General features: G+C 32.5%; 1 protein-coding gene across 1 annotated transcript; it reads right to left on the bottom strand.

Annotated features, from left to right (window-relative positions):
* Positions 1-9,889: 9,889 nt before the first annotated feature.
* On the bottom strand, positions 9,890-17,366 carry LOC105331730 (homeobox protein MOX-1). Its single transcript, XM_011434051.4, has 3 exons — positions 16,889-17,366; positions 10,888-11,054; positions 9,890-10,321 (listed from the first exon to the last, which is right to left on the bottom strand). Exons 1-3 carry the CDS (start codon positions 17,364-17,366, stop codon positions 10,163-10,165), a joined length of 804 nt encoding a protein of 267 aa, XP_011432353.1. The 3' UTR covers positions 9,890-10,162.

The following is a 17,366-nucleotide window of genomic DNA, read 5'->3' on the forward strand; positions in this document are numbered from 1 at the left end:
CCTTTGGCAAAAAAAAAATGGTATCAACGACATGCCAATGGTAATTAATTTTACCAACAGCAAAATTTGTCTACCAACGGCAGAACTATGAAAATAACTATGGAAATAATGGGTGCCATTATTTCCATAAGTTCTTGTATAGAAACACAGCCTAAAGGTTGTTTTCATGGCGTCGACTATTCGGATGAACTCCCTGATAACTAACCTGATTTGCGGTTTTATTCGTTAAACATTTAAAATGTGTTTTATACCTTCATATTTATAATGTAAATCTTCGACAAAATCCATTTTATATCAATTTTTGGTAGTAGAAAAAGTGATTTGGAATATATACAGGAAAATCTTTAAAAATATGAAGCGCTGACGTGAGGGGATGTGTCAAATATAGTTCGAACCAGAAGTATTTGATATAGGTTCACCCGTTTGATATAGCAAATGTTTATCACACGGGTAGTATAAACTACATGTATGAGACAGACAGCATTCTTATATATTTCAACAAAATTCTTACACTATTATTAACGGATTAACGATTTTACTTCTTTTTTACCCGACGAGCATATCTATTGTGTTCCTGATGTCATCAGTACACTCTCTGCCACGGAGAAGCTGATCGGTTATCTCAAAATCTCAAAATTGCAGAATAATACTTTCGTTATGTGATGAATTTGAAACTAACAAGATTAAGCTGGTACATGTTTTTGGCATACTATAAAACAAAAATTGTCTTGAGCGGAATCGGTAATATACTTTCAATTTCAAATGGTCATAATATACATGTATATCAATACATGTAGTATTAAACATACTTTAATTTTCCTATCTTTCAAAATTCATTTAATTTCGACTATTTTAAGAGAATGAGAGATATCATTTCAAGCAAACGATGATATAACATGTTTTACTCGACCCCATGCATTATTCTGTTTTGTTATACTTTCATGTTAAATACTGAAATCTGATTGGTTAAGACGCAGTTAATGATATTTTCTATTACCCTCAGCGTTAGCAACGCACTTAGCAACGGGTAACATTATATAAATAGTGCCTGTTTGGGAGGGTAACAGTTGAAATTGACACCCCGAGAAAACCATTGTCAACCGACGCTTCGCGTCGGTTGACAATGGTTTTCTCGGGGTGTCAATTTCGGTTGACAATGGTTTTCTCGGGGTGTCAATTTCAACTGTTATCCTCACAAACAGGCACTATTTATTTTGTTATACTGAATGTCTTAATTTTAAGAAAATTTTACTGCTTTTATATAGGAATAACGTGAATTCTACAGCGAACCGTACGCGCATAATTTTCGCGCATGTAACATTTTTTATTGTTATACTTTCATGTTAAATACTGAAATCTGATTGGTTAAGACGCAGTTAATAATATTTACTATTACCCTCAGCGTTAGCAACGCACTTGGCAACGGGTAACATTAAAACATGTTACATGCGCGAAAATTATGCGCGTACGGTTCGCTGTAGAATTCACGTTATTCCTATATAAAAGCAGTAAAATTTTCTTAAAAATTTTAGAAAAGACATTCAGTATAACAAAATAAATAGTGCCTGTTTGGGAGGATAACAGTTGAAATTGACACCCCGAGAAAACCATTGTCAACCTCCGCTTCGCGTCGGTTGACAATGGTTTTCTCGGGGTGTCAATTTCAACTGTTACCCTCCCAAACAGGCACTATTTATATAATATAACATTTCTAATAAGTTTTCTCATTATGCCACAAATGGGATAATTTTATTATTTTGCCCCGAAAAAAAGCACAATCACTCCGGAAACAGTTATATTGCTCTCCTGGAAACAGTTATATTTAACAAAAAAATATTTATATTGTTCTCCAAAAACTGTAATATCACCCTCGTGTGCACCTGTTCTGCATATTTATTTGGCATTTTTCATCAGAATTGAAGGATGGTGTTTACCGCTTATAGTTTAAGCTATGACATTTGTAAATATTTGTAAAACACTTGCTGTCAAACAACAATTTTAGTAGTTTCCATTCCGAGACTATGACCTTTTTAGATATTGTACCCTAAGGACCAATGCCGTTTTTGACCTTTATTTCAATGCTACCATTGGCTTTAATTATAATGTAACCATAAATAAAGATATTTATGGTTACGTTGAAATAATGTCAAAATGGGCTTGTGTATTGTATACACAACTTGATGATTAATGCATTTGAAAGCAAATAGATAGTTTGAGCTGCACATGACATCAGTTCTCCATACATGAAAAAAAAATGCAATTCACACAGTGCTTTTCAATATATCCTTAATTTCAAATAATATAAAATCGTAATACTGACATTCTTTTTTTAAGGTAGTGTGAGACACCTTCATGTTGTGACGTATTATTTATCTAAATTAACTATAAAATCAGGTGTAAATAGTTTCTTTCCTTGAATTGTCATCTAACAAAGTAGGCAGTGGTTTAGAAGATTCACTACGAATCTGTAAGTCATGAGTTGAATCCCTAAGGGGATTTTGAAATTCTTACATTTTCAAAAAGATTTTAATTGTTTTTTTGGGGGGTGTTAAATATAGTAAGATTTAGAAATTCTAAACCTGTGAAAGTTGTTTAATTATAATGCACTTTAACCCATATTGATATCGACAGATGTCCCTTACCACCTTAAAAACAATGTTGTTCAACAAATACTTTGATGCTTGTAACAATGCACAGTATGCTTCTTGTGAACATTCGTTCAAATGGAATCGCATTACTAATTAATACCATGCTCATTAATCAATAAAAAAGCTGTTGACTGCTTGAAACCAATCCCACAACAGTCATCATATGTGCATGTCTGTTTTGTTTTGTTGTTGGTTGTTTTGTTTTTTTGGTTTTGTTTTAATGTTTATCAGTTTCATAAGACAATATGGGTTGTTGGAATTAGTACGAGTCCAATACCCCTCGACCCTTGCATTTATTAGAGGAAACTGGAATCCTGCTGACTTTCTCATTGATATAACTCGCTGAAATGTTTACTTTTACCTAAAGTCCTTTATGTCCTCTCTTTGTCTTGCCCTTCGATCGGTCGATACATAAAATGATGAATTTCTCCCGAGTTTCTCCAGTGATGAATCTGCAATACTCTGTCCCCGAGTAATCAGTTCTCAAAGTTTGACAAATTATTTACGACACAGTGTCTGCTAGTGTGTCAATGAAGCATTAATGAGCTATCAAATTTCTTTTCAGGATTTTGTAAAATATCGATTGACGCTAAGACTCTTCTTATAAGCAAACTAAGAACCACCTTCTAGTAATTCATCAGTACTTAGTATTGCAACCAACTTCATTTCCGCCTTGGTCTACCTAACAACATCCCTAATTCATATGTAAGGTGCAACACATAATTTGCCGAGTACAACATCGTTGGAGCGAAAAATAGAGTTAAGTAAACATTAAAATGTGTTTATTAAAAGAATTACATAAAACAATATTTAAAAAAATAGATATCAAAGTACGACAATATCTACATGTTGATACATATACATTGTAAATCTCAAAAAAGCACTACGAAGTACTTATATAACAAAGCAATGCTTACATGTACATGTGACCAACAGACTGACACAAGGGCATTGCACTATCCGTTTGTCTATCGCAGAAAGTCTTCATTTGAGGATTCTTTCAGAAACCATCCAATGTCAAGAACGAGGAAACTAAAAGTTTCCATCAATCGGCGTAATGAACAATTGCAAGATTAAACGAATTATACCCAACGCATGCGAACCAGACGAAACGGCTAACGAACGGTAGACCTGTACAGGCTATACGGTGGTGAAGGTCAGATTTGTCCTTCTCAAGTGTAGTAGTTGCTCGTTAATGACTCGAATTCAATTGCGATCAACAAAAGCAGACCGGTCAAATAAAAAAAGGACATGCATTAAATCTATTTTGAATACATGAATAGTTAAACGCACTGCCAGTGCTTCCGTGCGTTCAGCGGACACCTTGGTCCGGCGGTGTTTTTAACATACTAAAGAACCCACTTAATCTGCGACCTCCTAAAAAATAACTTAATTGTCGGACAAGAAAAGGCCCAGAAACATGTGTAAACTGAGACGAACGGAGCAGATTAAATAATCAGTTATGTTTCATTCGTTCGACTTCTGTTAACAGTATCAAAAGCCTCAACAGATCATTATTGGCCAATGTTTCGATGAGTATTTTTAAGAAGAACCCAATGGTCGTGGCCATTTTTCGACATTACTAATCTCCTTTGGAAGAAGAGCTCTATATAAAGATATAGGAAACATTTAAATCTTAAAGATTAACTATTTTGATTTTTTCCTCACTATTTGACAATTTATGGCTAAAAATATTATATCTAAAAATTTTTCTGATGGGTAGTTTGTTGAACATCGGGCCTCCTTAATTTTCTATTGAAACAAATACGTCAGTACGACTATTTGTTAACCAGGTTTCATATTTTGACTTATCTTTTGAGCAAAGGAAGTATCTTTTGGGGAATGACTTTATCAAGTTTCTTCAATGTTTTAGGGGGTCATAAGTGAAAAAAGAAATTGTCGAAGAGAATGTATTGAAAACAATGGAAGCTACAGTGGTAGTATAAAAAGGGCCAAGATGACTGATACATAAACAAGTGATACAATACACGACACATTGTGTCACAGAAGGAGCGGTTTGAGATAAGGAATTTTAGATAAATACATGTATGTATTGGGAGGTTTTTAAGTTTTAATATTTATTTATTTGGAGAATCGGAGTGTTGTCCTTCACAAACATTTAGATTATGGTGAATACAAATTAAAATTTGTACATGCCAACTGTGTCACTATTGACACTAACAAAATCGTTTCCTAAACAATAATCAAATCCAAGCCCTGAGAAAATATTTTGGTTAAAATCGCGCTCAAATTAAGAAGAAAAATTAGATATGTTAGCGCATAGACACATTTGAGCTTGTCTTTTAATATGAGTCGTTATCAAAGCTCGTCCCTCAATTATCATCCTACTTTTATGTCTAGCTCTGTAGATAATTTAGCCAGGATTTCAATATCGATCGCACGGGGCTATGCATTTATTTCACATTTCCCGATTATCTCCCCTTTTTTCATACAGTAGCGGAAAGGAAAGGTTGGTGACTTAAGATGCTGTAAATTTTTCTATCGAAACAGGATAGTATGTTTTTAACACCGTTCGAAAGCATATAACGTATAACTAAGGAATGAAGAACTTGAAAACTCAATCAACTCATCGATGCCATTCCTTAATGAAACGTCACATGTATGGGTGTTTGTGGGTGGGGGTGGGAGGGGGGTTGTTGTCCTTTTAATCCCTAGCAGTTTGATGACATTTATCTTAGTTTTACTTGTAATCAACAACCAAACGTTTCCGTTGTCTGTGATATGTTTAATGATGTTAATTGTTATATAAAAATATTTTATTAGACTGTTTGGAATCATTAACTAGTGTATAAAATACCTAGTAAACACAACTTTCGGTTTAAATACATGTACCTATCATTCTATTGTTGAGAAATTAACTAGAATTGCTTGCATGGAAACTTCCGTGTGGTCAGTCATTTTTTCCCTGCTTCGTTTCATCAGATAATTTCGTTGTAACGCAATAAAAGAGACGCAACTCCTGTGGGCGTATAACATGGATAATCCAAAATTCATGGTAACAAAACAATCTGTCGATTAGTTGTAGAACAAAGACGTTTTATTTACTTATTTATTACATGTTTTACTCGATATTAAAATTGCCTACACATCCTGTGGCCGATATCGTCTGTTACAAATAATACGTCTGCTCAAACATATCAATAAAACATGTAAATGCCCGAGTTTTCATAGTAAAGGTTAATGATTCGCATATTTCGAGTTCAAAATTTTGTAATTATTAATCATTAATAACAAGTTCAGTGATATCTTAAATTGCTTTGAATATGTTTCAGACTTTTTTTTTAAACCATAAAAATGAGTGCTAAAGTAAAACCACCATGTTTGAGATAAAACTAAATCGTGGTCATTTCGTAAATTAATGCGAAATGTGTTTTTTTAAACCTTCATAAGCAGAATAAGTGTACTTTCTTGTAACTTGCAATGTAAAATCCCCGAATTTTCATTTTTAGCTGTGTATTGAAACCTGGAAAGCTATAGTGGAAGGGGGGAGCAGAATTTTGGGGATTGTTTTCATAGTTTTAAATGACGATCATTTATATAAAGAGACATTTGTAAATATCGAATAATCAAGCAAAATTTTCACCTCACTCCGTAGGGAAAATACTCCTTCTTTGGTCTAAATCTACACGTAGTTATCATTTATGAACTTTAAACAGCATTTACTTTATGTGGTAAATGGAATTATGAAATCTTAAAATCGAAAAGTTATTGAACTGTGCAGGATATTGAATAATTAACTGTTTGAAGGAGCGGGCGGGATGCGTACACATTTAGAATACATTATTCATCTAAATTAAAAGATGAGTGGTGTGTAATTACAGTAATCCAAAATATATTAGGTAAATCATATATTAGTTCATTCTTACGTAGATTCATATTAGGGAGCATCACCCTTAGATCCATCCTTCATACTATTTCCCCTACGCTGTCTGATGACTGTCTCGAGGAAAGGGGGTTGGGGAGGTGTCGAATCGGCAATTAAAATATATAAAATGTAAAAAATATATTTGAAAGCCCTCTCTCTCTCTCTCTCTCTCTCTCTCTCTCTCTCTCTCTCTCTCTCTTGTTCGTTTAATGTCAACTACCCAGCCTCCGTATATTTTAAAAAGTACAAATTTTAAAAACAAAATGTTAAATTGATATTCCAAACTTTTAAAGTGACTTAACTTACCTTTGTTTTATATTTTAGTTTAAATTTTCAATTTTATAAATCTATAATTTGAATGGACAATTACAAATCTTATGTATAAATAAGGGTTAAAAAATCTTCAATTTTTTTTTTTAGATATTTGAGTGTTATCTGTATCTATACATGTATTTTATTTCATTTAATATGAAAAAGTTGCAACGAAAATTTTAATATGATTTAGAAAAGAGGTTACAAAATTCAAGCATTTAATTTACATCCTCAACGGATATTTGAAACTTCCTCAATCAAAAGCAACGGTGACGATTTATATAAAAAAAATTACATATAGATTATATATTAATTTTTTTGGATCAGTGTCATGAACTCAATCGTTTTCATACACATGCATTTCATCAAGATGGCATTTCATCGCTAACTATGAAAAATCATAAATTAAATAATAGGTAAAAGTTGACAAAAGGACCGTTTTTCGAAAGAAAAAAAAAAGGGATATTGATATCACCAAAAAAAATATTTTCAAGTGTAACTGATTTTTATCCTTAATATCTAAATTATTATGTGAAAGCTGAGTGATATTTAAATCCTTACTTACAATAATGATGTAAAAGGTGGTGTTATCTGTAGAATTTTGATCAATCTTACTTTTGTTGCTTCAAATTTTGCCGCAGATTTTGTATATTTTCCAACGTGTGAAGCAAAAAATTAAGAAAAAATAATCATTTTCAACAGTAGCACCTGTGATATCCTCGAACGGAAACAGCGCTCGGCGAATGCTCTGCAGATGTGCGGAGATGCAAAGGCGAGAGTGCAAGGCGGAAAAGTGATGACTTTCACAGACTGTAGATCCACGCACCGGTGGTCTGCGATCGGGGGTACACTTTATGTACCTTACCCCCGAAATTACGTCCTAATTTACAAAAGTTGTTGATTTTTAATAATGAAAAATGTATCAAAAACCCACATTTAAGCAAACTCTATCCAGTTCCGCGTTCATTTTTCCAGCTATCTGAATAATTGTACTGTCGAAAATTGATTGTTTGGATTTGTCTTTAAATTTCCTTAAGTTTGGGAATATGAATTATAATTTGTCGTTTTGTATTTGTTATCCGGCTCTTATGTTTGCTCATAAAGTTAACGTTTGTACTTGTGTGAATATCAAATTATATTTATAATTGTACTTGAAAATATTGTTTCTGATATGAATATTCTGAAAACTATTGGATTCTTGTGAATTTTCAATTGATAAATCTTTAAACAGATAGTGCCTACGATTTAACTATAAAAAAATTACTCGAGATTGTGCGATAAACTCGAAAAATCTCGTTTTAAAACGAATATTTGGTTATTTAACAACTCTTTCTGATATCTTATCTTTGTCTCAGAGCGTTATCTTTGTTACGTGTACATATGCATGTAGCATTCCCAAAGAAAGGTACATGTACAATGTTATACTTTAAAACTGGACGGACCAAGATAAAATATTGATTTTCAGTCTAAGTGTCTAAACCAAGTACATGTACTTTAATATTTAATCTTTAAAAGAATTTCCACATTGTTTTGTTTCTTTTGCTCATTTTACTGTCACTAAGTTGACAATCAATTTTTCCATAATGGAAATTTGTACGTAATACAAATTTTTCGTTATTTTATGGTCTCACTCTTTTGTCTTAATCCAGCACTGCAGATGAATTTGTTATTTACTGTTCGACATTGTTGCTGCATTAAGGGGATCGGTTTTGCAACAGTTTCATCAAAGAAGTATTATACGGAAGATTAATAGCTTTTCATTCATTAAGGATCCTGGATACTTACATACCAGCTTTGAAAGTAACGAAACATTATCGGCGATAACAATAAATGTAACATAAACAAAGATAATTAAAACGCATACCGACGCATTGCCTATAAATATGGGCACGAGCACGTGGCCAAAACAATGATGGGCGCGAAGTTTTTATGTACACGTGCATCACACGTTCAGCAGATTTTCTGTTTTTGTATTGGCTATTCACATATTTAAAGTGAAATAGATATAGCTTAACTTGGTGAGGAAAAATAAACTATTTTCTGTCGACATGGACCCGCATATGACTTTGATCTATCAAAAGAAAACATTTTTTTTATTTGCTAGGATAAACCTGCTCGTATCCGGTTAAGCGACATCTAGGATATGAACATCACAGGATTGTCCTCACGATTTAGCCGATTCCTTCCGCTCACGGAAACAGCATTCCGTTTCTCGTCCATGGACCGCTAACAGATTTTCTTCAGTGCCTTGAATATAGATATCATGCTTTAGCTGTCATATCGTACAGAAATTTTGTTTTTACATCTATCCAGTAAATTCAAAATTTACAACCAAAATTAAAACAAATTATCGTCTTCATCGCTCGCTGTCTGTCGGTCATTTTGTTCCATTTTTGTTTTCCGTATTTACCTTTTTAGTTATTTTTTAGTAAATTGATATTGAACTTGATGTGTAGGGGACATGTATTTCTTTGAATAATCCAAGAATGCTGGTTAAACGTTACATTAGTTTATATTTAGTTTTCTCTCTTGGCTGCATACTCATGTTTTAAAGATCTTCTCCTATAATTTTTCGTAGTTTACATTTACATTCAGATTTCTGCACATTGTTGCCTATGTACATGTACATGCATTTATTTTATAGAGATGTACATGTAAGATGGACTTATTCAGTTTTGCACGTGTTTTACCAAGATGTTGAACTTTTTAAAAAAAAATTTCACTCTTTATATAAAGTGTCAAATAGAGTTGGAAAGCGATATAATATCATTATCACATGCCATGTCTAATACACACCTATGACGTATTTTATAACATATTTGTACCTGTTTAGTCACATTGTATCTTTCAGGGATGATCACTTTTGAAATCGGTGTTAACCATCTGTGATAAATTAAATACAACATAACACGCAGTACTCAAACATATCGTAAAGTTTTGCACTCGGTGAAAAATGGATGCCAAATTCATATTTTTGTACAGTATTATTTATTTGAAATGTATAAATTGATACCATGAAAAAGTATACTCAGGGGTCAGTGATTAATACATGTTTTCACCCCACGCTGTGTTAAAACAGAAAATGCTGTGAAACAATCAAAAAGTGAGAACATGGGAGTGTAGTAGTCGAGTGCGAATTAATTAATCCGCTAGTCCTAAAATGTCCAACCAATTGTTACACAGCAGAAGTTATTTTGACTCGACGATGTCAATTTCGCACAGTTCAGGAGTAAACTTCCTCCGCACACATACACACGTAATAAACAGAAATAATCCGCCAGGGGTCGCTCCTTGAATCCCGCCCCCTATCGGTCCCTCAGCTCTGGGGTACCTCGCAGTTCTGTACGTCCGAGGCGGTGGACGAAACATTTGGTGCCATTATCGGCTTAAGTTGTCCGTCCACTTTATCTTTGACCAACTTTGTACCTTTCACTCGTTTCCACTTCATTCGTCTGTTTTGAAACCATACCTTTACCTATATCAAAACCAACGACATGGACAGTTAATTCTGTTTTTGGTTAATACTATGCAAGTTTTTTTGCAATAATATTCTAACGTTTCTTAATAATCAGCACATTATTAGGAAGAATTTTGATGTTTGTAATGAAATTTATGATTACATCGTTAAGGAGGCTCTGTAGTCATCAAATTATCCATCAGAACTACCTTTAATTTGAAGATTATTATGATTAATTAATCTATAAAGTATTATTTAGTAAAGAAAAAATCATAAATGTTTGCTGTTTAAACGGGTAATTTCCTATATCTGTATACAGAGCTCTTATTCTAATGGAGATAAATACAGTCTAAATATGGCTACGACAATCCAGTCCTCTTAAAAAGTAAACCTAATTTGTTTGTAAATAAAATTAGGTTAATACGGGTGACAGGTGTGATTAGACTGAGCTAAAATCCAATATGATTTAAATCATTACTGATTCTAAGATATTGATGACTATCGAGCGTGAACGGTTACTTTGCGATAACGTTGACAGGTGTTCAGGTGTGGTGTTTTCTCAGGGGGGGGGGGGTGCTGTATACCTGTCTCTCGGTGAGGTCCAGGGCTACAGCTATCTCGTACCGCCGGAGTCTGGTCAGATAATTATGGACGGCGAACTCTTTCTCCAGCTCCCGGATCTGGTGCTTGGTGAAGGCCGTCCTCTCTTTCCTCGGCTTGACGGATAGATCTAGCTTGTACGGGTCGTTGTCTGGAAATAAATTTAGCAGTGTTAGGATATTAACTCAGTACGGCATGTGGGGTGTTTTTCAGTTACGAACTTTTTATAGGGTCTTGGTCACACCGCATGCTCCAGGTCATCTTTGTTGCTTATTTTCAAAATAAAGATTACCTTCTTCAGTTTAGAAAAAAAATATCGTTCGATCTCTTTATGCACAAGCATTATAGAGCTATGAACGCCTACATGGTCCAGTACAAAAATGTCTGTTCTGTATACAACCATTTCAGAATCATGGCTCTGTGAAATTTTTTTGGTGAATATCTTTTAAAAATTTACACCTCACCACCCAAAACCGCTTAAAAATACGATTGAGTTAATATAAATAAATTGTTATTGAACCAGGCCTCAGGATCATGAAGCAATTTTAGACTTAGGTCAAAACTTAAGTCATTCATAATCTCCTTGTTTATCATAATATGGCGATTGAAATTTGTTATAAATAACTTTATATCAAGACACTTTCTACAGCATTTCCATTTTGTCACTGTTTTCAATCAAGATACAGTATACAATTTTTGACCTAAGTCTAAGATTGCTTTGCGATCCTTGATGTTTTTGTGCTAAATTTTATGACACGTGAACAAGTGTACAGGTGGATTTCGACGCAGCTGAGAGAGTCACTTGTGATCAACAAGAAAAACCAGAAACTATAGATTGGTCACTAAATACGAGTGCATTGTAATTAACACATATATCTATAGAAAACATACACAACATATTATTGTTCCATGCAATGTATTTTTCTGCGTCTATAAATACATGTACTTGTTTTGCTCGTGCCTAGTATCCAATGTCGTCAACAATTAGAAGACGTCATTTAGAATTTGGTGTTTATTTCAATATTTAATATTTTAGGCTGGTATTTCCAAAGTCATTTGCATCATCAATCATTTCATGGTATAGATTTACATGTACGACATCCATAATTTTTTATCAATATTTAATATTTTATGCTAGTATTTCTAGAGTCAATTGCATTACCAATAAATCCATATAGATTTACGATATTCAGAATTAAGTATTTCTTTCAATATTTAATATTTTAGGCGGATATTTCCAAAGTCAGTTGCGTAATCAAAAACTCCACGGTATAGATTTCCAATTAAAAAAGGATTCACGTAAACAATATGAAACTATGAAGCTCTTAGCGAACTTTAATAATAGAATTGTATACCATCAGTATAAATGTAGGCAAAGAAGATAGAAGATTTATTTCATAATTGTGATAAAACAACACGTTTTTCCTAGTGCAATATACGTTTAAAAGTTTACAGAGAGATATTATAAATATAGTTATTTGTAACTGTTCCTATCGGCGCTAATTTACATCAAATATGACAAGAAAATTGGAAAAGTTGTCTTCAGACATTATTTCAATAATGTTAACACAAAATGTGCAGCAAAAATGATATTTGATTACATTTTTTTCAAACCAGGTGAAAATTAATTAGCACAATCTCTGTGCGATGGAAAAATCTAAATCTTCTTTTTTTCATTAATGAAATGTTTTTGTCAAATACATGTATATGAATCTCATGAAGGTGTTATCTCGATCTTATTATCTTCAAAGCGGTAATTTTTGAAAGATCGCGAGTGTCACGGGAATTTTCCATCAGATACGCATGGCTGAAAATCATGTCTGCCTTCAACCGTGTAATATTTTATCTCGATTTGCGTTTCAATGTCTGTATCAATGTCTGAGAGAAAAAACGGTTTCCACGACAAAAAAATATGCAAAAACAATGCAGATAAATTTCAAAGGCAGTACAAATTTCTAAATATATTTTCCTGTTTGTACGATAATGTTTCCTTTTCTCATTTGTTGTACATATATCTGAATACGCGTGAACTAATTGCAATTAAAATGTCCCCGGTCAGGATATTAACATTTCATAAAAGGATATTTCTGTTTAATCATGTTTCATAGTCAAAACAAATTAATTAAAGCTTGTACAAATCGACCATTCATATTCAGTTTTCATCGGGACCGCGTGAGATTTGGTGTATCGTCTGCTTGTGCCATCATCAATCACGTTATCTCTCGAGATCATTAACACCACTAAATGAAGTCGTTCGCGTGTCGGAATCATTAATTAATAACTAATTTGTCACGGACGATAACCATCTATCTATTCGTTTTGGGGAAAGTTTGGCAATGAAACCAGATTTGACTATAATATAGCACTTCCACGCATTTTCATGGAAATACTGAGTTGTAAAAACGTAATTTTAATGTTATAAAGATAAGATTATAAAATTTCACAAAATGAATAAAAAAACACTTATTTTCGTGTACACTGAATCTGTACTTTTAATTCTAGCTTAACGAATATAATTTGTTTCGTCTTATTTAAAATAAGGACGTTTTGTCAGTTCAATGTACAATTTTCAAATTGAAAGCAACAGACTCTCTGATCGACAAGAGATAACAAACTTACATGTATGAAATAACTCTTGTGAGTAACAAGAAGACTTACAAAATACAGGTAATCTTGTTCTCCACGTGCACGTAAGGTCAAATATCACAGTCAGAACTTAATGGTTTGTCTCGGTACAGGGTTAGGGGGAAAATCATGTTTCGTTGATGAATAAAAAATTAAGACTTTTATTCTTGTAAAAAAATAATCATATCATTAGGTTTAATTTTTATTTAAAAAGAGGATTAATATTTTTGTGATTTTTTTGTCGCACTTATGCTTGTTGCTGTAATGCAGATATCCTTGTTATTTCATAGCTAATAAAACAAAAATTAAAAGAATTCCGTTCCCTGACCTTTTTACAACTGCGATGAAGACACGTTTTGTAACTGCTTTTTCTAATACTCAAACCTCAAAGATGTGACAATATGTTCCTTGCAGTACCGAGTGCATGTATAAATAATCGCCGCGATATATATTGACAGTGTTTTTAGGAATCAAAAATAAATTTTAAAAAGAGTTTTTAACACGACAGGAAACATCTCTACGACGATTGTAGGACAAAGTATAAAAGTGGAGAAAAAGTGGTACCTTTTCCATTACATAAAGACATTCATGTAGCGAGCGAATTTTTCAGATATTACAAGAATTTCAAACAAAATTTTATCGAACAATCATTTTGTACTCTATTAATTTTAACAGGTAATGGAAGGAATTGACAGCCTATGTCAAATGTTTAGTGAATTAATAGAAATAAATGAATGTTTGTTGAATTCGCAAAAAATATATGATTAACTCATTTTCTAAATGTACATGTATCTCGAGTGTTTTAAAGTAGTTTCCAAGACCTTTTTTTATAGATATATCAACGATATTATCTGAAGCTAGATGTATATAATATTCGACAATACACAATTAATTAGTATTGATATCATTCTGTACCATTTGATCAAAACATATTACAATCGTAATTATCTCTTTGATTTTTTTTCAACAAAAAAAGTAAAGTATGTTTCATTTGATAACAAATAATGGGCATTAAATTTGTACAATTTCACATTTAGTTATTTTGTTTCATTCAAACTTTAAAATTAATAGAATTCAAAAATATCTATAGCTTACAATTTAGATAAAGTTTTAAATTCTGTGAATTTTAAAATTTTAATGTAACAATTTGAATACACCATCTTATAGGCCAAGAACGCACCTATACACGTGTAATATACACCACCGTTGAAAGTCGCACCCGGTCGAGCAAGCTATCCCCTGCAGTTTGCGGTCAATATTAATTAAGATCAATAGAATTTACGTTATGAGAATAAATAATCAAATCGCCGTTTTCCACCAATACTAACTACTGGTTACTGTTGACGATATGTTTGATCTTTAGTGCTTGATTATTTCTTCTTGAGATCAGTGTGATTTTGTCAATAATTCAACCCAATTCTACAAATTTTAATGGTTATCTTTAATATGTTGATGTAAAGAGTTAACATTTATTTTTATTTTTCACAATTTAGCACAATATAGAGAAGTTTGATGTTAACGGATACAAAAAAAAAAAAATGAACGGCGCATTATATATAAAAAAGTACGCCCATAAGAAAACCAAATTAAACTAATCATTTTATTTTTACTTTCTTTTCTCCCATTTTTTATTTATAAGAGAACATGTTTTAAAACGATGTTTATAACGCAAGTTTTCTTCATAAGATATATCCACTACATGTAGTTATATAAACATTTCATCTTTTCTCATCTTTTATTACAAAAAATATTTAGATGTAAATATTTGAAGCGTTTTAGTGTTACCAATAGAAACTATCAAACAGACTACGTTTTCTTTGAAATTTGAATAAATTTAAGAAAAAGATATTTTTATTATTGTATATATCAACAGAAATCAATCAAGAATAGTATATATATGTAACGAAAAGAAAATTTCTTGGGACTTGTTTCTGTGATTACAAATTAATTTTGTACAAGGTACAAATGTACAATTTGAACCGAATATTAATAAGAAATGCACATTGGCATATGTTAACATTTTTAGTAGACAGTTATATTAATGTTTTGCATGCTTTGATTTGTCTTCATCTTTTCTACATATTACATTTTATCGTACCATACATCATATAAAATTGTTTTATGATGATATTTTTCTCGTTATTTAGGGGTGTGTATTCTTTTTTTCTTTTGAAATATTTTTTAAGAGTCTGTTTGAACAGTGATATTATTTTTTTAGCCAATAATTCTATTTCCCTCCCTTAATGTAGCTCGCGGGTTTGCTGACGTCACAATGGGAATCGACGTAAAGAGTTGACCGTCATAGTAAACTCATAATTTTATTTTAAAATGACAAATGAGATATTTAGAAGTATAAAAGAAAATATTTTAAAAAGCTTATATGCGGTTTATGACTGTTTATACAAAGATTTATAATATCAAGTGCTGAAAATTTAAAGATGTCACATACATTGTCACATTTTGTTCTATAAAGATAAAGAATGAGTGTGCGTTAGAACTCTTCCATTTAAAGTCATGTTTTAAAATAGAAAGTCAGCATTAACTTCGCTTTTTTTTTTACAATTATAACTTCCGTAATCTGTACTACCGATTAAATTCTTAAATTTCTTTTGGCTTGAGATAACTGTTTTATTCGATTACTTACTTATATTGTCAGTAGTTGCCTGCGATTTTATTTTTGCATTGATTGACTCAGAGTTTCATAAAAACAAAAATAGCAATTTTCTGTATCTTTACAGCCTTACATTAATTGCATTTTTATATAACATTCACAATAATGTCTAATAAGCATTAACATGTTCTAAAATGTGTAAAACAGCTAGTCTTGTCAATAAATGCATTTCAATTTTGGTGTTCTAAGAAGTAAGGAAATGATGACGTCAGGCTAACGTCGTAATGACAATATAAGGTTTTGAGAAATCTTTTAAATCTTTAAAGTTTTTTTTGCCAAAAATTGGCCGAGAACACATACTGATGTTTTTTTATGAATTGATTCATAATTATCTCCTCTGTTTTTGTGTTGAGTATGATTAATTTCGTCTGAATCGTTTAAAAGTGTAAAGCATAGTTTTGTAATGCGTTTCTCGGTTAAAATGTACATTTTACTATATATTTCATTGAAATGGCGTTGCTTGATTTTATTAATGACACTGTATTTGAAACACGATAACATTATTAACACGCAGACGAATCTAAAATAAATTTCAGAAATAAAACTTTAAAACCTATGGATCACATGGACAAATTTTCAAGGTAGGTTTTCTCACAAGCAGGTAAACCCGCGAGCTACCTTAAATTAGAGCTCTTTTACATTTGATAAGTCCTGTAAGTCAAAATGAGTGTGAATTAATATACATATACCTTGTCCCTTGTTTTCTTTCTTATCTAAATCATCAGACAAACAATTGTCACTGGAGCTAGGCGAGCAAGGGGATTCCCCACATAGGCCCGTTCCATAATTATCCACAGGTTCACAGGAAATTCCAACAGAACTCGCACTGGCTCCAATAAGCGGGGGCGGACCGGACACAGTATGTCCCAGCGAAGTTCCAAAGTCTCTGGACACCGAATAGAAATTTGACGGACTATTTAATGCTCTGTTGAAGTTGAAACTTGGCGTGTAACTTGGTCCATGCATAAATCCCCAATCACCCGGATATGCCGAATACCCGAACCCCGTGTGTGGTGGAGCTAGTCCTACCCCTCCCGTTTGAGAGGGGTGCATGCAGTCAAATGCACTGGTTCTCTGGAAAAATCGTCCCATTGCAGAATATGAGGAACACGGGCCGGAAGAACAATTCTGTGAATTAGAATTAATCCCCCTCTCTGGTTCTTCCAT

Source organism: Magallana gigas, chromosome 5, assembly GCF_963853765.1.
Source record: "Magallana gigas chromosome 5, xbMagGiga1.1, whole genome shotgun sequence".
Taxonomy (NCBI): domain Eukaryota; kingdom Metazoa; phylum Mollusca; class Bivalvia; order Ostreida; family Ostreidae; genus Magallana; species Magallana gigas.